This window comes from Mobula birostris, chromosome 4, assembly GCF_030028105.1.
Source record: "Mobula birostris isolate sMobBir1 chromosome 4, sMobBir1.hap1, whole genome shotgun sequence".
Classification (NCBI taxonomy): domain Eukaryota; kingdom Metazoa; phylum Chordata; class Chondrichthyes; order Myliobatiformes; family Myliobatidae; genus Mobula; species Mobula birostris.
Genome location: NC_092373.1, coordinates 43,589,379 through 43,614,533, shown reverse-complemented (window position 1 = coordinate 43,614,533; position 25,155 = coordinate 43,589,379). Strand labels below are relative to the sequence as shown.

Below are 25,155 nucleotides of genomic sequence, written 5' to 3'. Positions count from 1 at the left end.
GCAAGATTCTCTGAATATTCACCAGGTACAAGAACAAAACCAGGGGAGCGAGATGGATTGAAGAAGAAGACTGGGTCAAAGAATGGACTTGTTGGATTTTTGAAGGCGGATGAATATATAAATATATTACTAATTATATGAAGGAGGGGAAGTAAGGTTAACATTTGAGGAATACTAGTTGGGAATAGTAACATTAATTTTTTTATATATATATAATTTTTTTTGTTACGGGGGAGCTGGAAGAAGCACTGATCAATTGCTACGCTAATCATGTGTGCAAGCGTGGCTCTAGCCACGACCCGCAAAATGGAGGGGGGTAGTGTTGCGTATCCTTTCATTCACAACATTAGTGGGGGGGGTATTTTGTTTTTTCTTTTTTTTATATCTCATCTATCTCTTTTTTTTCTTTTTGCCTGGATGATTGGGGGGGGGGGAACGCATAGCAACATGGGGAAGTTCAAAGAGATTCCCCAAGGAACTATGAGAGTTGAGAAGCTAAGTAATGTTTTAGATTGGAGTAACTTTGTTAAAGATAATGACTTTTTTTGAAATTTTTGAGTTTTAATGTTAATGGGCTTAATGGACCAGTGAAAAGAAAAAGAATCTTAACACATATTAAGAAAATGAAGATAGATTCAGCCTTTTTACAGGAAACGCATTTAACAGAAACAGAACATTAGAAATTAAAGAGAGATTGGGTGGGTAGTGTTGTTATAGCGGGGAGTAGCAATTTTTAAGTCAAAACAAGAATGGGAAACAGGTCTGAATATTAATATTGATGAAACAAATTGGTCAAGACTGTGCCTTGTCAGTATGACAAATACAATAAATGTTCGACTTAGATTAGTATAATATAATTTTTTACACCAATTATATATTACACCACAAAAAATAAACAGATTAAATTCAAACCTATCTGATAAATGCTTTCGGTGTAATCAAGAAATTGGTACTTTTTTACATTCTACTTGATCTTGTTTTAAAATTCAACCCTTTTGGATAAATTTAAGAGTCTTACTGGGACAAATTACTGGAACTCAACTTCCACATAAACCTGTATTATTTCTACTAGGTGATATTGAAGGGATAAAGCCAAAACTTAAATGGAATAAGTATCAGAAAGAATTTATAAAAATTGCATTGGCAGTAGCTAAGAAGACTATAGTTGTTACTTGGAAATCTGATTCATATTTAAGTATGAATCGTTGGAACAATGAAATGGTTAGTTCTATTCCACTCGAAAAAATTACTTATAAATTAAGAGATAAATATGGAACATTTTTGAATATCTGGCACCCTTATTTACAAAAGATAGGATGGCATATTTAATTGCTCCGATAAAGATCTTGGTCCCTTGGGGAAACTAACAAATAAGTATATTAAATTTATTTTGAATCCCATGGAGCATGTGGAAACCTTCCAGTACCCAGGCGGTTCCTTTCTTTTTCTTTCTTTTCTTTTTAGGTAGGACTATATATGGGGAAGGGGGGAGAGGGTAGATTTTATTTTCTATGTATTCATTTTGAAGATTTAATAAAAATTATATTAAAAAAAAGGAGTGTGCTACATTATGATATGCAAGGAGGAACTCAGCAAGTTTTTGTTTCAGTGTCAGTGTAGTGTGTTCTGCTGATATTGCTCGCAGTCCATTCTTTGGTCTCTGGACAAATGTTTCCACCAAGCCGTTTGTAGCTGGATGGTACGGTGCAGATTTACTATGTTTTATTCCATTCATTTTCAGGAATAACTGAAACTGTTCCACAACAAACTGTAGTCCATTGTCACTAACTGCTCTGGAACACCAGTCTTTGAGAAGGGGCTTCTCAACACATCAACAGTATCTGAGACTGTGGTGAAGGCTATTGGGAACACTTCCGGCCACTTTGTAGCTGCATTCACTACTACCAAGAAACCTGTGCCCATGAATGGATGGGCAAAATCCTCTGCCAGGGCAATGCAGGCCATTCCCAGCAATGGCGAGGTGCTGCTCTTGTCATCTTCTGGATGTGCTGACATCTGAAACGGTGCGTAGCAAGCTGCTCACTTTCCTGATCTATCCCAGGCCAGCAGACAAAGTTTCATTTTGAATACACCTAGTTCAGTGGCATGTAGTTGCTTCAATGCTTTAGCTCTCAGCTTGGATGGTACAACAACTTCCAATCCCCAGATAAGGCAAATCCCGTCAAGGACAAGTTCATCCCAAGACTGGTAAAAATGGAGGAAATGGAATTTCTGCTGCATGTTCCAGCTATTTAGGTTTACCACATAGACCTGAAACAGTGTGGGATCTTTTCTAGTTTCCCTTTGGATCTTTGCCTTGCCTTGCCTTGCCTTGTGACAACTCCTGGTGGCGTCGTTGGGGCGTCACCATGGCAAGCTTTGGACCAGTCTGTTCCATCTGTTGCAGTTGTGTGCCAGAGCCTGGGTCACTGCAAATGTTTTCCCTGTCCATTCTTTGTTGTCCGTCCATCTTTTCCTCTATCTACCTCTCCTTCTTTTCCCCTCCACAGTTCCGTGTAGAATGGTCTTTGCAATGACAGTGGATCTTGTTATGTAGCCGTACCATTTCAGCTTTCTTTTCTTCAATGTTGTGAGGTCTTCAAGGGGGCCAACGTGGTGCTGGATTGTCTTGCGGACCTGCTTGTTTGTGATGTGGTCCAAGTATGAGATGCCCAAGATGTTGTGACAGCATCTCATTTCCAATGCCTGTACCTTCCTCTGCAGCTCTGCTGTGAGGGTCCATGTCTCACATGCGTACAGGAAGATGGAGAATACCAATGCACGCAGGAGACTGATCTTGTACTTCATGGTGATGTTGCTGTCCCTCCATATTGTCTTGAGTTTGGATAGTGCAGTCATTGTCTGTGCAGTTCTTGAGGTATAGGGGGCTTTGGATAGAGGTAGTACCCTTAATGTCTGGCATGCTGCTCCCTACCAGACAGGATGGATGGGCATCACTGATACTCATCCATCTTCTAAATCTCTCACGTGTTGGCTCCAAGTGCCATACCCTGGTAAACCGCTTCAGCTGGCGGGCTAAACCACGTGCGGGGGTGGTGTTAACGTGGCACCATTGGACAAATGACTTCCATGATGAAGTCACCAGCCGGGGTGGAAAGGTTCTATAACGGCCACGTGTTCACGACCAAGGCGAGACACCTAGTTGGAGGAAATCTGCTGTGGTCAAACCTGGAGAGGGATGGGCTCCGCCAGGTTTCAGATGCCCAAGACATGCCGCATGACACCCTTCGGATCATCTCTGCCATACTAGGGAGACTTTCAATCTGCATTAGGGAAAATACGTCAAAAGAAGTGTCCTCTTTTGTAAATTTTCCAGGTAATTCCTTTTCCAAGGGTAAATGGGACAATCCCTCAGCATTTCCGTGATTAGTCATCCTCATGAATTTGATCTTGTAATTGTGTCCTCCAAGAAACAGACCCCATCTCTGCATCTGTGCTGCTGTTAGTGGACATTCTTCTCGGGATTTAAATTGGAAACCAGTAGTTGATGATCAGTAATGAGGGTAAACTCTCTACCTTATAGGTACTGGTTAAAACCTTTTACACCCAACACCAGACTCAAGGCCTCTGTCAATCTGTGTGTAATTTTTCTGCAGTGGTAAGAGAAAGTGCTGCAAAGGTTATAGGTCATTCATTTCCATCACTCATAACATGCAATATGAATGCACCTATACCAGAAGGTGAGGTGTTACTAAACGATCTGGATCATAATGTGTATGTAAAGTGTTTAATGCTACCATTTCTTTTGCATTTTGGAAAGCCACCTCCTACACTGCTTTGTCAATTGCCATTTCTTCCTGGTCTGTAGTGATGAGTTTAAGGGCTGGAGCACAGTAACTGGGTTTGTTATAATAATTGACAAATCCTAAAAAGGACCACAAGTGTGACGTGTTCTTTAGCCTTGAGGTTTCCATCGCTGTTTGACTTTTCTCAGCATATTTGTGTAAACCTCGTGCATCAATGGGGTGACCACAGTAAGTGATGCTTGTTTTAAAGTGTTGTGTTCTGAACCCATAATCTTCCAATCTTTTTAACATTGTCTTGAGATTTTGGAGATGGTCCTTGTCATTCTCACTGGTAACAATGATGTCATCCAGGTAACACTGAGTGCCTGGGCTTTCTGCCAGAGTGCAGATGCAGATGTTTCTCCAAAATAAGACTATTATAGCAGTAAAGCTCCTTTTGAATGTTTATGGTGAGAAACACTGTAGACTCTTCTTCCACCTCCATTTGTAGGTAGGACTTAACTAAATGCACTTTGATGAAGTGTTCCCCTCTGGAAAGGTTTGCAAAGATATCCTCTATCCTGGGCAGAAGGTATTGATCTAATTTCAATACTGGGTTGATGGTGACCTTAAAATCACTACTGATCCTGACAAACTCATCTTTCTTGGTTACTGGGATCACTGGTATTGCCCATGGGCTCCACTTGACCTCAAAAGGAATTCCTTCAACCTCCATGCAATCTAGTTCAACAGCTACTTTATCATGGACTGTATAAGGAATCAGATGGGCTTTGTAAAACTGGGGTGAAGCATTTTTATATAACACTATTTTATACTCTTGATATGTTTGAGTTTTCCACTGCTATCCTTGAACACTGCTGTGGTATCATGCAGTACCTTCCATAATTTACTTTCCGTTGATTCTCTTGCATGGGGACGTGGCATACAAATGGTGGATGGGTCTCCAAGCAAGTTGTAGTCATCCCAGCCAATCATGGCCCACAATGCTGGCCCTCCTGTATTTACCCCATACAAGCCCAATGTGGCTTGTTGATTGCTGTATTTCACTGTTACGAATGCGTTCCCACAGGAGTGAACTTTTCTCCAGTTTAAGTTCTTAGTTGGATATCTGCAGGCTTCAGTTTGGTACCTTTGATACACTGTTCAAACTCATTTTGTGGAATGACTCAAAGAGCCGAGCTGTTGTCCAATTCCATTTAAATTAAACTGCTGTTTACTTCTGGTGTAAGCCTATTGCTTCTCTCCTGTTAGTTTTCATATTTTAAATCTCAAGGCTATCCAGTCCTGTGACACTCTCATCATGATCAAATTTTTCATCAACACCATACAGATTAGAGCTCTGTTTGAAACTGCAACTTGACTTTTAATCTTTTTCTATTCCCCATGCAGTCCATTTATTTTTATCTATCCAACATGCTGTTTGTAATTGTCCTACTTTGTGCATTTTCTGCAAGCTTCACCTTTAAGCCTGCATTGATCTGGTGTATGTGAACCCCGGCCACCATGATACCACAATTTGTTTGGCCAGGCAGTTTCAATGTTGCAATTTCATTCATGCTTACTTTAATTCCTGACTGCAACTCAATTATATCTCTGTCTGCTGTTTCCATTGATAAAATAATTTCAATTGCTCTTTTAAATGTGAATTGTGCTTCAGTCTGGAGCCGCTTTTAAATTCTTTCTTGTAAGATTCCACAAACTCAACAATCTCGCAGTGCATCATTAAGCCCATCACTGAACTGACAATGCTCAGGCAAATTTTTCAATTCAGCCATGTAAACTGAAATGGACCCCCCTTCCTTCTGATTCTACTAAAGCGTTCTGCAATCATCAATGGTTTTGGTTCTAAATATTCCAGCATTATGTTCATGATATCAGCAAAGCTTTTGGCTGGTTTGGTTGGAGCTGTTAAACTTCTAGGCAAACTATATGCTCCTCCACCTATTGCACTCAGTAACACTGGCACTTGCTTTTTATTGGCTATTTCATTGGCTTCAAAATACTGTTCAATTCATTCAGTGTACACCCCCAGTTATCTGTTATGCAATCAAACACGTCTATCTTTCTGATATAGCCAGCTATTTCTGCTTTTACTTTATTATCACCCAGTCTTCACTGTATGAACCTGTAAATTGTATTTGTTTTCTGCCTTTTTTTTTAAAAGATCAACCTTCTCTCTCCTCTTACAATGAAAAAAAAGAGCTGCACTGTTTTTTAAAACTTAAATGTCTCTCTCTCCCCTTTCCAAAGAGAAATGTGCTGTGCTTTGTTTTTTAAACTCAACCATCTTGCTGTGCTTCAACAGATACGTAGTCATCTCGGGTTCATTTTAAACCTTCTTCATCGACACTGTTGAATTGAATTGACTTTATCACTTACATCCTTCATATACATGAGGAGTAAAAATCTTTATGTTACATCTACATCTAAATGTGCAATGTGCAATGATTTATTATATCATTTTATAATAAATAATATGTACAACAAGACAGCATAACATAGAAATACAATTGTATCAGCATGAATTAATCAGTCCGATGGCCTGGTGGAAGAAGCTGTCCCGGAGCCTGTTGGTCCTGGCTTTTATGCTGTGGTACTGTTTCCAAGATTGCAGCAGCTGGAACAGTTTGTGGTTGGGGTGGCTCGAGTCCCCAGTGATCCTTTGGGCTCCTTTTATAAGTTTGTCTTTGTAAATGTCCTGAATAGTGGGAAGTTCACATCTACAGATGTGCTGGGCTGGCCACACCACTCTCTGCAGAATCCTGCGATTAAGGGAGGTACAGTTCCCATACCAAGCAGTGATGCAGCCAGTCAGGATGCTCTCAATTGTGGCCTTATAGAAGGATTTGGGGGCCCATACCAAACTTCTTCAACCATCTGAGGTGAAAGAGGCGCTGTTGTGTTTTTTTCACCGCACAGCCGGTATGTACAGACCACGTGAGATCCTCGGTGATGTATATGCCAAGGAACTTAAAGCTGTTCACCCTTTCAACCCCAGATCCATTGATGTCAATAGAGGTTAGCCTGTTTCCATTCCTCCTGTAGTCCACAAACAGCTCCTTTGTTTTTGCGACATTGAGAGAGAGAGGTTGTTTTCTTGACACCACTGTGTTATTCTCTGTAGGCTGCCTCATTATTATTCGAGATTAGGCCAATCAGTGTAGTACTGTCAGTAAATTTAATAAGCAGATTGGAGCTGTGGGTGGTGACACAGTCATGGGTAGATAGAGAGTAAAGGAGGGGGTTTAGGACACAGCCCTAGGGGGCTCCTGTGTTGAGGGTCAGAAGGGCAGAGGTGAGGGAGCCCACTCTTGCTGCCTGCCAGCAATCTGACTTATGTTTGGAACTGCAAAAACTATTTGAAAGAAAAACACCGGAGCCTGGGAAAACTTGTCTCCATTGAATGGAGACACAGGAGAAACGTTCCCGTGGAGTTCCGGTGAAGAGCTTTAAAAACTCAGTCTCCACAAAACAAGGGTACTATCTTGCGAAGCAATCATCATTGGAGTGGTCTAAGTCAGAGCGATAAGGCTTTGATGAGAACAGACAGAGGTAAGATAAGTGACAAGCTTATTTCTTATTTCTTTCTTATTTAACGCTTGAGAAAATAGGGGGTATGTCTACAGGGCCAGTGTTATGTTCTGGGTATCAGATATGGGATTTCCAGGAGACTACCAGCCTTTGGGATGGCCACGTCTGTACTAGGTGCATTGAGATGCAGCTCCTTAGAGACTGTGTTAGGGAACTGGAGCTGTAGCTGATGGCTTCCAGCTTATTAGGGAAAATGAAGAGGTGATAGGAGCCACAAGGAAGTAGTCGCCCCAAGGTTACAGGAGACAGATGATTGGCTGTCAGGAGAAGAAAGGGAGAATGTCAGATAACAGAAAGGACGCCTGTGGCTGTCCCCCTCAACAATAAGTACTCCATTTTGAGTATCACTGGGGGGAGTGGGACCTGCCTGAGAGAAGCAACAGGAGACTTGCCTCTGGCACTGAGTCTGGCCTGCAAATCAGAAGGGTAGGGAACTGCAAAGGATGACTCTATAATTAGGGGGACAACAGGCAATTCTGTGGACACAAAAAAGAAACACAGATGGTAGTTTGCCTACCAAATGTCAGGGTCAGTGATGTTTCTGAATGTATCCACAATAAGAGGAATAGATAAGAGTGGATAGCCAGCGCCTCTTCCCCAGGGCACCACTGCTCAATACAAGAGGACATGGCTTTAAGGTAAGGGGTGGGAAGTTCAAGGGGATATTAGAGGAAGGTTTTTTACTCAGAGAGTGGTTGGTGTGTGGAATGCACTGCCTGAGTCAGTGGTGGAGGCAGATACACTAGTGAAGTTTAAGAGAATACTAGACAGGTATATGGAGGAATCTAAGGTGGGAGCTTATATGGGAGGCAGGGTTTGAGGGTCAGCACAACATTGTGGGCCGAAGGGCCTGTACTGTGCTGTACTATTCTATGTTCTACCCTGAAAAGGGAGGGTGAGCAGTCAGAGGTCACAGTACATATTGGTACCAATGACACAGATAGGAAATGGGAGGAGATCCTAAGAACAGAATACAGGGAGTTAGGAAGGAAGCTGAGAAGCAGGACCAATGGTGTAACTTTGGGATTGCTGCCTGTGCCATGTGACAGTGAGGGCAGGAGCAGATTAAGGTGGCAGATAAATGTGTAGCTGAAGAATTGGAGCAGGGGCCAGGGATTCAGATTTCTGAATAATTGGGACCTCTTCTGGGGCAGGTGTGAGCTGTACAAAAGGGACAGGTTGCACTTGAATCCATGGGGGCCGATATTCTTGTAGGCAGATTTGCTAGAGCTGTTTGGAGTGGTTTAAACTAATATGGCAGGGGGATGGCAACAAGTATGATAGAGCTGAGAATGAGCCAGCGGGTTTACAAGTAGATGATGGATGTAATATGAATGGAAGGAAGGACAAGTCAATGATTGGGTACAAATACAGACAAAGCAAAAAGTTAAATTGTACCACAGAGGCAAAATTTAAATGGGTGAGAAATGCAGGACTGAAGGTGCTGTATTTAAACACATGTAGCATTCAGGATAAGGTGGACGAACTCGTGGCACAATTAGAGATTGGTTGGTATGATGTTATGGGCATCGCTGAGTTTTGGCTGAGAGAAGGCCACAGTTGGGAGCTTAACATCAAAGGATATAGTTCGTATCAAAAGGAAAGGCAGCACCTGCCCTTGCAGCTCTTTGCTTTCCACGATCTGTAGTCCTAAACATGTACTCTATGAAGTCACAATTCACTTGGAATATTTTCAATCTAGCGTGTTGTATTTGGTGTTCACAATTTGGCCATTGGAGAAACCAATTATAGATTGGATGCTTTATGCTTGGTCTGCACAAGTGAACCCAAGCTTCCTGTTGCCTGCTATTTGAATTCACCATCTACTCCCACTCTAGCTGTTCTGCCAGTGCACTGCTGCAGCAACGCTTAGCATGAAACTCAACTTATGTCTGGACATCTTGAATCTTCTCTTTCTCTCTGTATGAGAACCAGTCACCTTTGCCTCCATCCTTCCTTTCCTCTTCAATTTTTTGCGTAGTTGCTGAATTTTTCTCCAGCATTTTCAGTTGTTATTGCAGACTGCAAATTCGCTTTAAGCGGAGTGTAGAATGGTTTTCTAATTGTTCAGCTTCAGCATATCCATCCCACTGATGTAAGGTGGCCTGAGGCACCATTAATCAGCCATAAATGAATTACAATTACATGACACAATCCTCAAAACATTTTGTCCCTGATAAAAAAGGAATATTGACTATTAACTTCTTTGTAATAGACTGCTATGTTTGATTTTCCTAATGAGCTACTAGAAGTTAAATATTTCATTCAGGTTTGCAGATTTGAAAGTGGTCTGCTTCCTATTTACCAACTTTGGGATCAATCAGTTATGGAAAGGTAGCATCTTAAAACAATAACAGCGGAAAACAGGTTTTCTTTTCTGCCGAATTGGAAAGTTCTGCTAGTTTCAAAGAATTGCCTACAATAACAAATGTTTTTTTTAAATGATGTACTTAACAGGACTACATCTAGAAATTGGAAACTGATAAAAGATAAACATCTGAATACAGTCTAAATGAATAACTAGAAAACATTTAACCTTTGAATCATTCTAAATGAACAAAACTTACATTACAGTAGATTCGTTTCTGGATACCATATCGTAGAACCAATACATCAAATGACTGATCCAAAACCCCCATCACCATGGCTTCAGATTCCAGGGGGCCACATTCCTAATATAACATATAAACAAAGCATTGAATCATATTCTTCCCATCCATCGACATACCATAGTTGAGTGTTTTACAGTATGAGCCTTGTAAATCATTGTTAAAACTGTGATTTTAACCAGAAATGCTTCAGCATATCACTACCCATTTATATGACATGCCATTTGGGCTTTAACATGGAAGTGGATTATTTACCTGTGGCTGTTATTAAGTTGTATAAGTTTCCCAATACCTTTCTGCAGGGCTCTATTAAATTGGACTTCTACTGGAGACCTTCTCTGTGGCCAGATACTGCTCTAACTCAATCTACAAGTTTGCAGGTGAAACCACCACAGTGAGCTGTAACACACATCAAAGTTGCTGGTGAACGCAGCAGGCCAGGCAGCATCTCTAGGAAGAGGTGCAGTCGACGTTTCAGGCCGAGACCCTTCGTCAGGACTAACTGAAGGAAGAGTGAGAAAGGGATTTGAAAGTTGGAGGGGGAGGAGGAGATCCAAAATGATAGGAGAAGACAGGAGGGGGAGGGATAGAGCCAAGAGCTGGACAGGTGATAGGCAAAAGGGGATACGAGAGGATCATGGGACAGGAAGTCCGGGAAGAAAGACAAGGGGGGGGGGGGGGGACCCAGAGGATGGGCAAGAGGTATATTCAGAGGGACAGAGGGAGAAAAAGGAGAGTGAGAGACAGAATGTGTGCATAAAAATAAGTAACAGATGGGGTACGAGGGGGAGGTGGGGCCTTAGCGGAAGTTAGAGAAGTCGATGTTCATGCCATCAGGTTGGAGGCTACCCAGACGGAATATAAGGTGTTGTTCCTCCAACCTGAGCGTGGCTTCATCTTTACAGTAGAGGAGGCCGTGGATAGACATGTCAGAATGGGAATGGGATGTGGAATTAAAATGTGTGGCCACTGGGAGATCCTGCTTTCTCTGGCGGACAGAGCGTAGCTGTTCAGCAAAGCGGTCTTCCAGTCTGCGTCGGGTCTCGCCAATATATAAAAGGCCACATCGGGAGCACCGGACGCAGTATATCACCCCAGTCGACTCACAGGTGAAGTGTTGCCTCACCTGGAAGGACTGTTTGGGGCCCTGAATGGTGGTAAGGGAGGAAGTGTAAGGGCATGTGTAGCACTTGTTCCGCTTACATGGATAAGTGCCAGGAGGGAGATCAGTGGGGAGGGATGGGGGGGGACGAATGGACAAGGGAGTTGCGTAGGGAGCAATCCCTGCGGAATGCAGAGAGAGGGGGGGAGGGAAAGATGTGCTTAGTGGTGGGATCCCGTTGGAGGTGGTGGAAGTTACGGAGAATAATATGTTGGACCTGGAGGCTGGTGGGGTGGTAGGTGAGCACCAGAGGAACTCTATTCCTAGTGGGGTGGCGGGAGGATGGAGTGAGAGCAGATGTACGTGAAATGGGGGAGATGCGTTTAAGAGCAGAGTTGATAGTGGAGGAAGGGAAGCCCCTTTCTTTAAAAAAGGAAGAATCTGCCTCGTCCTAGAATGAAAGTGAGCTGTATCTCAGATAATGATGAGTCAGAATATAAGGCGGAAATAAGAAGCTTAATGACATGACAATAACCTTTCTCTCAATGCTAAAACAAAAGAGCTGGTCATTGACTTCAGAAAGGCAGGTGGTCAATGTTCCTGTCTACATCAACGATGTTGAGATTGAGAGCTTTAAGTTCCTGGTGTGAACATCACAATAGCCTGTCCTGGTCCAATGATATTGATGTCACACCCAAGAAAGCTCACCACTGTCTCTACTTTCCAGCAGGCTAAAGAAATCTGGCAAATCTCCATGGACCCTTACCAATTTGTATTGATGCACCTTAGAAAGCATCCTATCTAGATGCATAACAGATTGGTATGATAACAACTCTGCACGTGACTGCAAGTAACTGCAGAGAGTTATGGACAGAGCTCAGCACCAGCCTTCCCACGATCTATACTTTTCTCTACCTGAGTAAATCAGTCAGTACAGTCAAAGACCCTACTCACTCCAATTACTCTCTCTTCTCTTCTTCTCTCTCCCCCGGGCAGAAAATACAACAGCTTGAAAGCACATACCATCAGATTCAAGGACAGCTTCTATTCCACTGTTATCAGAATTTTGAACAGACTTCATGTTTGATAAGATGGAGTCTTGACCGCACCATGATCTTACATTTTATTATTTACCTGCATGGCAGTTTTTGGTAGCTTTTGCACTTTATTGTTATTGTTTTACCTTATTCTGCCTCAATGCACTGTGTAATGTGTTGATCTCTCTGAACAGTGTGCAAAACAGGGTTTTACTGTTATCTTGGGACATATGACAGTAATAAACCAATACCAATACTTCCTAGGAGGGAAGTTCCCTTCAAAGCTTATAGGATTAAATAGGTAAACAGAGAGACCCATAGCACCAGGAACTGGGAGAAGGACTAATAGTCATAGGGAGAGAAAATTATGGCATTTGTGGGGAAGAAGAAAGAGATTCTTGAAGAATGAAGATTTAGGTGGAAGAGTTCCTACTCCCTTATGTACACAAGCAAGGCTTAAGCATATATCTTAAAACTCAAGATGGTGCCATGCTGTGACCACCATTGAGGTCACGGCTCAGTTTTCAGTTGTTTTGTCATTTTTAGCATGTTTTAGTGTTTTTTTAGGCTTTGTGGGGATGGTTTTAGGGACAGAGAGAGCAGAAAGGTGTCAGGTTAAGGTTTTGATGGAAAAGGAGTGTGAGGGAATTAGGGATAGGCTGAAGTCTTAAATTTCCACTCCATGTTCAAAGACAGCAACACAGACTTGGGACATCCTGATGAAGGGTCTCAGCCTGAAATGCTGAGTGCTTAGTTCTCCCCTTAGATGCTGCCGACCTGCTGAGTTCATACAGCATTTTGTGTGTTGCGTGCGTCACTGTAAGTCTCAATGTATGCATGATAAGTAAACTTGAATCTTGAACTACAGATTAAATCATGAATTACAGGTGTCCCCCGCTTTTTGAACGTTCGCTTTATGAAAGACCTACATTAGTTCCCTGTTTTCGCTAACAGAAGGTGTTTTCACTGTTACGAAGAAAGGCAGCACGTGAAAAAAGCAACGCGCGATGAAAAGGCAGCGCGCGCCCCGAGCAGCCGCTCTCCCCCGGATTCGGAATGGCATTCTCACCGACATTACTTAACCACGTGCCTGTGAGCAGCCGTTAACAAGATGAGTTCTAAGGTATCGGGAAAGCCTAGAAGAACTCGTAAGGGTGTTACACTTAGCGTAAAACTAGACATAATTAAGTGTTTCGATCATGGTGAACGAAGTAAGAACAAAGTGAGTTTGGCTTGCGGAAGCTGACGAAGATGATGTTGAAGAGGTTTTGGCATCCCATGACCAAGAACTGATAGATGAAGAGCTGATGCAATTGGAAGAGGAAAGGATAACAATCGAAACTGAATGAGTAATGATAAAGTACGACTTTAATTTTGGAAGGGTACGTCGGTTTAGGGCATATTTGCAAGATGGTTTGAGTGCTTACAAAGAACTGTATGATAGAAAAATGTGCAAGGCTAAGCAGTCAAGCAGCCTTCCACATCAGCCACAGCAGCCAACGAACCTCGACCTTCGACATTGAGGCGGGCAGTCATAGGAGAAGATGACCTGCCTGCCCTGATGGAAACAGGCAACAGCCCAGTGTCCCACCACCCCAACACCCAAGCTGCAGACAGATACCGATTCGTGGAGAATGTAGCGGTAGCCGGGAAGCACACAGTACATCTTTAAGAAAAAAGCCGAAATAAAAAGCTAATTAATTTGGTGCTGCCTGGCACGTAATTGCTGGCCCAGATCAGAGGTGATTGCCGATTGCGTTGCCTCTGATCTGGGTCGACATTTACGTGCCAGGCGGCACCTAATCAATTAGCATGTTTATTTCGGCTTTTTTCTTAAAGATGTGTTGCGCACCTCCCGGCTACCGCTGTACCCCTGCATTCTCCGCAAATCGGTATCGGTCGGTGGCCCGGAGGGTGGGGGCCACTGCACCACCCAAACTCCGACGACTCAGTCTAACACACTATCATCAGTGTGCTCGGCACTGTCCCAATTCCGGTAAGTGATATTACCCTGTATATACATTTTTCTACTTTACATAGGCTGTGTATTTTTACGTGTTATTTGGTATGATTTGGCAGCTTCATAGCTTAAAGGTTACTGGAGAGAGTGTTTTTGCCAACAATGCTTGCGTGAGATTTTCTGCCGAAAGTGCTTGCGTGAGATTTTCGTTACAGAGACCAGTGCCGGCAATGATTGTAGAAAACTATTTCTACTTTACATAGGCTGTGTATTTATCATATCATTCCTGCCTTTACTATATGTTACTGTTATTTTAGGTTTTATGTGTTATTTGGCATGATTTGGTAGGTTATTTTTGGGTCTGCGAACACTCACAAAATTTCCCCATATAATTAAATGGTAATTGCTTCTTCGCTTTATGACATTCCGGCTTACGAACCGCTTCATAGGAACGCTCTACCTTCGGATGGCAGGGGAAACCTGTATATATAAATCCCTTTCTACTTTACCTTTAGCTGCCAAGTTTCCTAGTCAGGAAACCTGGTCGAATGTAATTTAACATGTAATGACATAAAATGAACACAAGGACCTCATAACCACACTTCAGTAATGAAATTAGTCCACAACACTAAAAATGAATGAGTTCGGTTTCTGTTCTAGATATTTTGAGGAGTTAAATTGAACTCATTAGCTGGCATTTGCAGCAATGACTCTGGTCCTGAGAAATACTAGCAACAAAACAGGAAACACATGGGAAAAAAAACATTTCTCTAACTGTACCTGTGCCATCACATTATACTCAAACACAGCTTTTAGAATAGTGGTCAGGCATCTAACCATTCAGTGGCCATTGGTTTAACCAACCAAGATTATGGTTATTGCATAACTTTTGTTGGTTTAGGTTATGCTACTGCATAGTTAGACAGAAGTTGCCATAAATTCCACAGCCTTATTATACATGCCTACTTTCCAGACACAGTTGTTGATCAACACCTTTAAAAAGCTATTACAACTAAAATAAAAAGAGCTGACAGTTCAGAAAGCAACCTTAAAAAGCCAATGATTGAGCCCATTTCTTTGCAGTGCCTGAATATCAGTTGCATTTGTTGTGACAAATTTTAGAATTCAATGAGCGAGAGTTCATATTCAATTTGTGAAATGACTTTAGAGAAAATAAAATCATGAAAGCTACAAGAATGTTCTTAATAATCTTGATCAAGTTGTCCCAGTTTCCCAATATGTGGTTGAAGTAGCTTAGGTGACTGTGGAAATGTATAGTAATAAATTTTGATAGTCATTGCAAAATCATCCACATTCTGAGGATAAAAAGGCACATCAAAAGTGCTCTGCCAGACTTGATCTTTGCACACTCACAATCTCTCTAAAGCCACAGTTATACATTCACTTACTTACTTTGGATTCTGTCTTGGTGGCATGAACAGTATGTTCCTGGGTTTGTATTTCTAAATCTGGCTCCTTTATCCCACTGGCAAAATCACAACCCACAGACAATTCATGTAGGATTATAACACTGGACAATTGAGCTGCTTTTAGTAGTGAGACTGGCTCAAGAACTCTGCTCTGCAAGAACATGATTGCAATGTTATTCCATGCTCTTCAGCTAAGGTGATTGGAGAACAGAATTAAAATACAGTGGACTCTAGTTAGTGGGGCCATAAGTTAATCAGGACAGCCACTTACTTGGGCCATCTCTTAAAGAACAAAAAGAAATAGTGAAAATAGCTGGGATTCTCTTTGTTTATTTGAGATGCATGCTGCTTAATTAAGAAGGGAGACTGCTGCCTAACAGTTTCTAACTAGCCCCAGTTGCATGCATATTTTGTGGCCATTAGACCCTATACCATGCTTACAGTAAATAGCTTTTAAGTAGCATTGCTTGCAGGTACTTGTGTTCAAAAAGAGGGGATGTTTGTCCCTGATAGTTGGGGAGTAATAAGCAGCAAGACAATTCAGAACTGCTCCTCACTGCAATTTCAAGCATTCAGGCTTGGAGATGTCAGAAACAGCTGGGAGTGAGAGTGAAAGTGAAACAACTTCACTACTTCAACAAGAAGAATTTGAAGACATCGACAATCATCTTGAATGTTACGATGAAAATGAATATTTGGAGGATGCAATCACTGAAAGCATTGTTTGAAGGCAGTCCACTCTCTATTCTAGGTGTCTGCACTGATTTTGTTCATTCAGTCAAACAAAAGAACATGGCAGCCTACACTGAAATGAATTCCTCCGTTGATAGTTATTAGGAATTTATACACTGTTTTATAGCGCTGTGGTAGTTTTGATAATGTTTTAATTTGTTCTGTATTTCATTTAAATACATAATTTGTTACTCAGTTAACTGGTAGTTTATTTTTAATACCTTGTTAACTATTTCCATGAAACTTCGGCTAATTGGGGCAGACGACTAATTGGGCCTAAATATACAGGCCAATGTGTCCCAATGAACTGAATCCACTGTATTTTATTCCACCTGCCACTATTCCTTTTCAAACTTTTCTTCACAATTGCATCTGTCTACTTTTGCAAAGTAATGGAAATGCTATTGATTGAATGGGTTTCATTGTTTCCACTGCTCTAATATACATGCTTTTCAAACGCCCTATGAATAACTGTGAATATTATGCCAACTGGATGGCCCCATTAAGTAAATTTCACAAGATATAAAAAGCAGAACTCTTGTGGCTAAATCAGTCATAACTTTTCTTTCAATAGATTCCATGAAAATTCTTTAATATCTTCTTAAAATTTGCTTGGTTTTAAGTTAATATCTGTAAATTTTCATTTACAGTATATCTTACTTTTTTTGGAAGGTGATGATAATTTAGGGGGTTAAAACAAAGAAATGACAGACATTATTTTAAACAAATGGTATAACCTGCTCTGCTGTTCCATTTACAATTTGAGTTACAGAATAAATTGTAAACAATTCAAATTATAAAGTTCAACAATTGTTTCCAATTTGTTGCGCAGTGCAGGTCTCACCATACAGAACTCTGTCTTGGTAACTAGATTTTTAAAATCTGGTTCAGTTCCATTTACTTTCCCAAGTGTATTTTAATTTTGCTTATACATATATTTACTTTGGAAGAAAGGAAATTCAGTTCAACATCAAGCATAGCTTCTTGGAGCTTTATTCTTGGACACTAAGTAAAACTGATACTGGGCTCCTCTGATGGTTCATTGGGTAGATGTACGGTCTGAGTGTTACTGAGCCACACAAGTTGTGGATCAACACAGGCTGTAACCATGGTGTGTAGATGAATTAAATGATATCAGACTTGGCAGCAGTAAGAGCCTTTGTGCCCTGAGCTAAATGGAAAAAAATGCCAGTATTTCTCCTCCTGACTGCTATTCCTATTACTGGAAAATAGACATGAAAATCAGATGGAATATAGGATTAGGCTTGATTGGTTTAACTCCAAGACCCAATAGTCCGCTGACTAACAAAATTCACTTCACACAAATAAAGGCCATGTGATTTTAGGCTGCTGATGCCATATTCCAGAACTGATAGATTAGGTGTGTGGAAAATACTAAAGATATGAACATCAAATGTAACAAAAGCATCTCTATGATGAGTAAACATGCGTAAAATAGCTTCCCACTAAAATACTTGCTCTTAGCATGAATATTTGCTGAAAATGAAGATCTCTGACTATTCATAAGTAGTCTATCATTCAGAAAGATCTAAAGTGGTAATAAATAATTTTTGACTGCAGAAAAATAAATACATTTCAATCAATGGAAAACACGATTAATTTAACTCTCAGGGAATACTGCTGTAGTTATTAACAAAAACTTCAAATCTGTGCTGTTGTTAACTCTATTAATCTCCAAAAGGACCACAACCTTGTTGTGGTTTGGAGGCTTGTGTGCCTCAATAACCCAGACAGCTACATTGGTTGGAGTCAAGGCTTTATGCTTTGGTTCTTTGTAGGGTCACCCAGGCCAAACAGGTCAAAAGGCTAGACTAAAAGTCTAAGAGTCCTCCAGGTTGGGGTTCAGTTCAGGGCTAACAACCCTGACTGGTAAAACAAAATTGTTAGAGAAACATCAATGAAGAACCCTTCTAGATCTGAGTTTGACCATATTCCTGAGTCTTCATCTGGGACTTGCACGACTGACAGCAGTGAAAACCGAGAGGACATGACGAAGGAAGTCCTGAACACTGCCTGAGATGGAGGACCTTCATTGCTGCCCTGAATACTTGAGGCATAATGAGCAGTAAGTAATTCTCTTAACTAATAGTTACAACTAATTTTGTAATTAATTCAATCAGATGAGCTTACAGCATGAATCACTACTTAGAATTACAATATTATTAAAATTGCAGAAATGTGGTTGAGGGAATGGCAGGACTGGGAACTTAATGTTCTGGAGTATAGATATGTCAGATATGGCAGAGACATGCAAATGAAGAAAAGAAATAACAATGTTGATTGGTGGATATACTCATGGGATTGTCCACTAAAGACATATGGAAAAAGAGAAGTGTAAATGTTTTGTGAAGGTTGTATTACGGACTTCCCAATAGCAGCAGGAATTAGAAGAACAGAAATGTACGCAAATTGCAGAAAGGTGCAAGGACAATTGGGATACTGTGAAGGAAGATCTTAACATTCTTGATTTTAACAGTGATTGTCTTAGTGCAAGGAGTTCAGATGGGGCAGGATTTGATCAGTGCACCAAAGAGTATTTTTTGGAAAATATGTAATTAGTCTTGCCAGACAAGTGGCTATGCTTGTCCTTATCTTACAAATGAGATTGGGCATGGTGTGGAAGCGTTGGTGCAGGAACGCTGACTACATTCTGTAAGTTTCAAGGTAGCTAGGGAAAGGAGTAAGATTGATGCTCAAGTTAAGGTGTTGAATTGGAGTAAAACTGTTTGAATGGCATAAGAAAGGACCTGGCAAAAGTAGACTGAGAGCAGATATTCATGAGTCGAATGACTTCTGATATGTTGGAGTCTTCAAAAAGAATATTAGTAAAAATTCAGGGGTAGCATATTTGGCAAGATTTGGGAACCTTGGATGACAAGGGATATTGATGTTTGATCAGGAAACTATGGAAGCATGTGGCAAGTATAGGCAAGTGGAATTGAGCAAGTCTCTTGGTGAATACAGAAGGAGTCGAAAGAAATTAAGGGGGCAAAAAGGAGCCAACAAATATGCTTGGCAAGAAAGATTAGGGAGAATCCCAAGACATTCTTTATCCGGAGCAAGAAGGCAGTCAGGGAAAGAATGGCAATTTTACAAAACACTGGTTAGACCACTTTTGGAGTATCCTCTGCATTTCTGGCCACCACATTATTGGAAGGATGTGGTTCCACTGGAAAGAGTGCAGAGGAGGTTCATCAGGACGTTGCCTGGATGAAAAGACTTCAATTATGGGGGATGATTGGATAGGCTGGGCTTGTTTTCCCTGAGAACTGACCTGATAGTTATTCTAAATGATCAGAACAGTCACAATCTCTCTCTCATGGTATGGGCATCAGAAACAAAAAGGGATAGGTTTATGGTGAGAAGAAGTTGAATTGAAGGGATCTGAGGGGAAAGGTTTTGTTTTTACACAGATGGTGGTTGATAGAGGCAGTCAGTAGGCTACTTCAAAATTCCAGTCCTGAGAACTGATTACAACCCAAATTATTGGTAGGGGAAGAAATGAGCAAATCAGAGCACAGAGAGGTCTGTTTTTTTTTAACAGAAACAGCTGTGACAGGAAAGGGAGCAGGTCAGGGAGGAGTGGCTGGCCACTAGCCTACCTCACTAATTCAGTGAGCAAGGGGTGGAGTCTGCTCAACACTCTCAGCTCTGCTTGGTTCAACCCAACTCCCAAATGTAGTGGCTTCGAGTGGGGTGTGGTTGTGGGTGGGAGAAAAGTCACAGGGAAATATCCCATTCCCACTTTGGCAAAAGCGCCAGAAAATCAATTTTTACCTCCTTTGGAAGACTCATCTTTATGCAAGGGTTGTCTATGTATTGGGCATTTGTAACCTAGAGAGGACCTGTATCTGGAACTCACTGGCAGTGGCAGTGGTGAAATTAGATATATATCACAATGTTTAGGAAGCACTAGAAACATGCACTTGAACAGATATCGACCTAATCCTTGCAGGCAGGTTTGCTAGAGCAGTTGGGAAAGGTTTAAACTAACTTGGCAGAGGGATAGGAACTACAGTGATAGGACTGAGGATGGGGCAATTAGTATACAAGTCCATAAGACATAGGAGCAGAATTCGGTCATTTGGCCCATCGAGTCTGCTCCACCATTCAATCACATTTTCTACTCCTCAATCCCAGTTCCCGGCCTTCTCCCTGTAACCTTTGATACCATGTCCAATCAAGAACCTATCAAGCTCTGCTTTAAATACACCCAGCAATCTGGCCTCCACAGCTGCATGTGGCAACAAATTCCACAAATTTACCACCCTTTGGCTAAAGAAATTTCACTGCATCTCTGTTTTGAAAGGGCACCCCTCTATCCTGAGGCTGTGGCCTCTTGTCCTAGACTCCCCACAATGGGAAACATCCTTTCCACATCTACTCTGTCTAGGCCTTTCAACATTCGAAAGGTTTCAATGAGATCCCCCTCATCCTTCTGAATTCCAGTGAGTACAGAACCAGAGCCATGAAACATTCCTCGTATGATAACCTTTTCATTCCTCGAATCATCCTTGTGAACCTCCTCTGGACCCTCTCCAATGCCAGCACATATTTTCTAAGATGAGGGGCCCCAAACTGTTCACAACACTCAAGGTGAGGCCTCACCAGTGCCTTATAAATCCTCAGCATCATATCCTTGCTCTTGTATTCTAGATCTCTTGAAATGAATGCTAACATGGCATTTGCCTTCCTCACCACCAATTCAACCTGCAAGTTAACCTTTAGGGCGTTCTGCACAAGGACTCCCAAGTCCCTTTGCATTTCAGAGTTTTGAATTTTCTGCCCATTTAGAAAATAGTCCGCACATTTATTTCTACTACCAACACATTGTACTTCATTTGCCACTTCCTTGGCGATTCCCCTAATCTGTCTAAATCCTCCTGCGTCCTGTCTGTTTCCTCAACACTACCTGCCCCTCCACCAATCTTCGATTCATCCGCAAACTTGGCAACAAAGCCATCCATTCCATCATCCAAATCATTTATCTACAGCATAAAAAGAAATGGTCCCAACACCAGCCCCTGCGGAACACCACTAGTCACTGGCAGCCAACCACGAAAGGATCCTTTTATTCTCACTTCCTGCCTCCTACCAATCAGCCAATGTTCGAACCATGTTAGTAACTTTCCTGTAATACCATAGGCTCTTAACTTGGTAAGCAGCCTCACGTATGGCACCTTGTCAAAGGCCTTCTGAAAGTCCAAATATACATCCACTGCATCCCTTTAATCTATCCTACTTGTAATCTCCTCAAAGAATTCCAACAGGTTTGTCAGGCATAATTTTTCCTGAAGAAAACCATGCTGCTTTGTACCATCTTGTCCTGTGTCACCAAGTACTCCATCACCTCATCCTTAACATTTGACTCTAACATCTTCCCAACTACTGAGGTCAGGCTAACCGGTCTATAATTTCCTTTCTGCTGCCTTACTCCTTTCTTAAAGAGTGGAGTGACATTTGCAGTTTTCCAGTCCTCTGGCACTATGCCAGAGTTCAATGATTTTTTGAAAGATCATTTCTAATGCTACCACAATCTCTAATGCTGCCTCTTTCAGAACCCTAGGGTGCAGTTTCTCCAGTCGGAAGTATTGTATAGTGAGACCGTGTGGAAAGATAGGCAGACGATAGGGCCAAGTCGCAGTAAGTGAGATGAGTTAAAGTGTAACATGGGGGCAAAACTGAAAAGGGTGACGAATACAGGACTGAAGGTACTATTTTGAATGCATGCAGTATGCAGAATAAATAAGATGATCTTGCAGTGAAGTTAGAGATTGGAAAGTATGATTCTGTGGTCATCACTGAGTTATGGATGAAAGGAGATCATAGTTAGGAGCTTAATATTCAAGGATACACCTTGTATTGAAAGGACAGGCAGGTGGGCAGAGGGGGTGGGGTGGCTCTGATGGTAAAAAATAAAACCAAATCATTAGAAAGAGGTGACATAGGATCGGAAGATGTAGAATCCCGGCCAGTAAAGTTAAGAAACTGCAAGGGTAAAAAGACTCTGATTGGAGTTACATGATGGCCCCTGAACAGTAACTAGGGTGTAGGATATAGATTACACCAGGAGACAGAAAAGGCATGTAATAAGAGCAATCTTACAACAGTCATGAGAGATTTCAATATACAGGTAGATTGTAAAAATCAGGTTGATACTGGGTTCCAAGAAAGGGAATTTGTAGAATGCCTATGAGATAATTTTTTTTAGAGCAGCTTGTGGTTGAGCCCACTAGAGGAAGGGGACTTCTGGATTTGGTGTTGTGAATGAACCAGATTTGATTCGGGAGCATAAGGTAAAGGTGCCCTTAGGAGATGTGATCATAATATGATTGAATTCACCCTGCAGTTTGAGAGGTATAAGATAAAGTCAGACGTATCCATATTGCAGTGAAATAAAGGGAATTACAAGAGTATGAGAGAGGAGCTGGCCAAAGTTAATTGGAAGGGGGCACTATCAGGAATGATGGCAGAACAGCAATGGCTGGAATTTCTGGGGACAATTCGGAAGGTGCAGGATGGATAAATCCCAATGAAAAAGAAGTATTCTAAAGGAAGGATAAGGCAATCATTCTTAACAAACGAAGTCCAAGACAGCAAAAGAGCAAACAGGAGGGCATATAACAAGCACAAATTAGTGGGAAGTTAGAGGATTGGCAAGCTTTTAAAACCAACAGAGGGCAACCAAAAAAACTATAAGGAGGGAAAAGATGAAATATGAAGGTAAGTTACTGAATAATAACAAAGAGGATAATAAAGGTTTTTACGGATATATAAAGAGTAAAAGAGAGGCACGCGTGGATAGAGCACCCACTGCCAGAAAATGATGCTGGAGAGGTAGCAATAGGGATCAAAGAAATGACAGTTGAACTTGATAAATATTTTGCGTCAGTCTTCACTGTGGAAGACACTAGCAGAATGGCAGAAATAGAGTGTATCGGGGGCTAAAGTCAGTGTGGTTGCTATTACTAAGGAGAAAGAGCGTGAAGATCGCTTCTTTTGATCTTATATATGTGTCAACGATTTGGATGATACAAATGATGGCTTTATGGTCAAGTTTGCAGAAGATACAAAGATTGATGGAAGGGCAGGTTGTGTTGAGAGACTAGGGAGTTTGGCAAAAGTCCTTAGACAGATTTGGAGAATGGGCAAGGAAGTGGCTAATGGAATATAGTGTAGAGAAGTACATGGTCATGCACTTTGGTAGAAGGAATTAAAGTGTAGAGTATTTTTCTAAATGGAGAGCAAATTCAAAAATCATATAGGTGCAAAGGAACTTTTGAGTCCATGTTCCCTGAAGGTTAACTTACAAGTTGAGTTGGTGGTAAAGAAGGAAAATGCAATGCTGATGTGCATTTCGAGGGGACTAGAACATAAGAGCAAAGGTGTATTGCTGAGGCTTTATAAGGCATTGGTTGGACCACACTTGGAGTACTATGAGCAGTTTTAGACCCTTTATCTTAGAAAACATATGATGGCATTAGAGAGGGCCCAGAGGAGGGGAACAACAATGATTCTGGGAATGGAAGAGTTAGTGTATGAGCCGTGTTTGATGCCTCTGGGTGTGTACTCACTGAAGTTGAGAAGAATGAAGGGAGATCTTATTGAAATCTATCAAATATTGAAAGGCCTAGATAGAGTGGATGTGGAGAGGAATTTTCCTGAAGTGTGGGAGTCTAGGATCAGAGGATATCATTTCAGAATAGAGAAGAGGTAAAATTTCTTCAGCCAGAGGGTGGTGAATCTGTGGAATTCATTGCCACTGATGGCTGGACAGGTCAAGTCATTGAGTACATTTAAAGTGGAGGTTGAGAGGTCCTTCATTAGTCAGGGTGCCCAAGGTTACAGAGAAAAGGCTTCAGAATTGGGTTGAGAGGGATAATAAATCTGCCACGATGGAATGGTGGAGCAGACTTGATGGGCTGAGTGGCCTAATTCTGCACCTAAGTTTTATATTCTTATGGTCTAATGTGAACAAATGGAATTAGTGTCGAAGTAGGTCCTCAAGCTTTTTTGGGTAACTGCCCCTTGGCTCCCATACCACATCCCATGGCCGCAAGGGTTTCCTCTGGGTGCTCCGGTTTCCTTCCACAGTACAAAGACCTACTGGTTGGTCAGTTAATTGGTCATTCTAAATTGTCCCATGATTAGGCTAGGGTTAAACGTAGAAAATAGAACATAGAATAGTACAGCACATTACAGGCCCTTCGGCCCACAATGTTGTGCTGACCCTCAAACCCTGCCTCCCATATAGCCCCCCACCTTAAATTCCTCCACATACCTGTCTAGTAGTCTCTTAAATTTCACTAGTAAATCGGAGGTTGCTGGGCAGGGCAGTTCAAAGAGCTGGAAGGGGCTATTCTGTGCTGTATCTCAATAACTAAATAAAAACTCAGAGAGGCCCAGAAATTGGAAAAGGTCACACTGGCTAATATTGCACTTAAATAGGCTTAACCTGGACAGAAATGTGGAGCTGACTGGTTTGACTTTAATAAGATTCACATCATATCCGTGCAATTGAAGACTGATTTCATTAAACTTTGCAGATAATTCTGACAAGTAAGCAATATCATGCTTAATATTCTTGATTTGATTATTGAATGAAGCATTCCAGTCTTCAAATAATTTTATCACAGTTTCAAAAAAGCACATAAAAATGTCTCAGGCAGATTGCCGAGAGCCATCTGAATTGAATTGAATTGACTTTACCTCTTATATCCTTCACATACACGAGGAGTAAAAATCTTTACGTTTCGTCTCCGTCTGAATGTGCAATGTGCAATTTATTGTAATTTGTAACCAAAAGTATGTATAATAGAACAGTCAATACAGCATAGAATACAGTGTGTAACAGCAAACGTCCAAACTGTTCATCATTCTCAATACAAAGCTCCTTAAATATCGAG

General features: G+C 41.4%; 1 protein-coding gene across 2 annotated transcripts in view; it reads right to left on the bottom strand.

Annotated features, from left to right (window-relative positions):
* dis3l2 (DIS3 like 3'-5' exoribonuclease 2) overlaps positions 1-25,155 on the bottom strand; it is a 344,361-nt gene that overhangs the window by 5,188 nt on the left and 314,018 nt on the right. For both annotated transcript variants that reach the window (XM_072255278.1, XM_072255279.1), the window contains one exon: positions 9,926-10,030. In XM_072255278.1, coding sequence (XP_072111379.1) covers positions 9,926-10,030 — 105 coding nt within the window. The remainder of the gene's footprint in view (positions 1-9,925; positions 10,031-25,155) is intronic.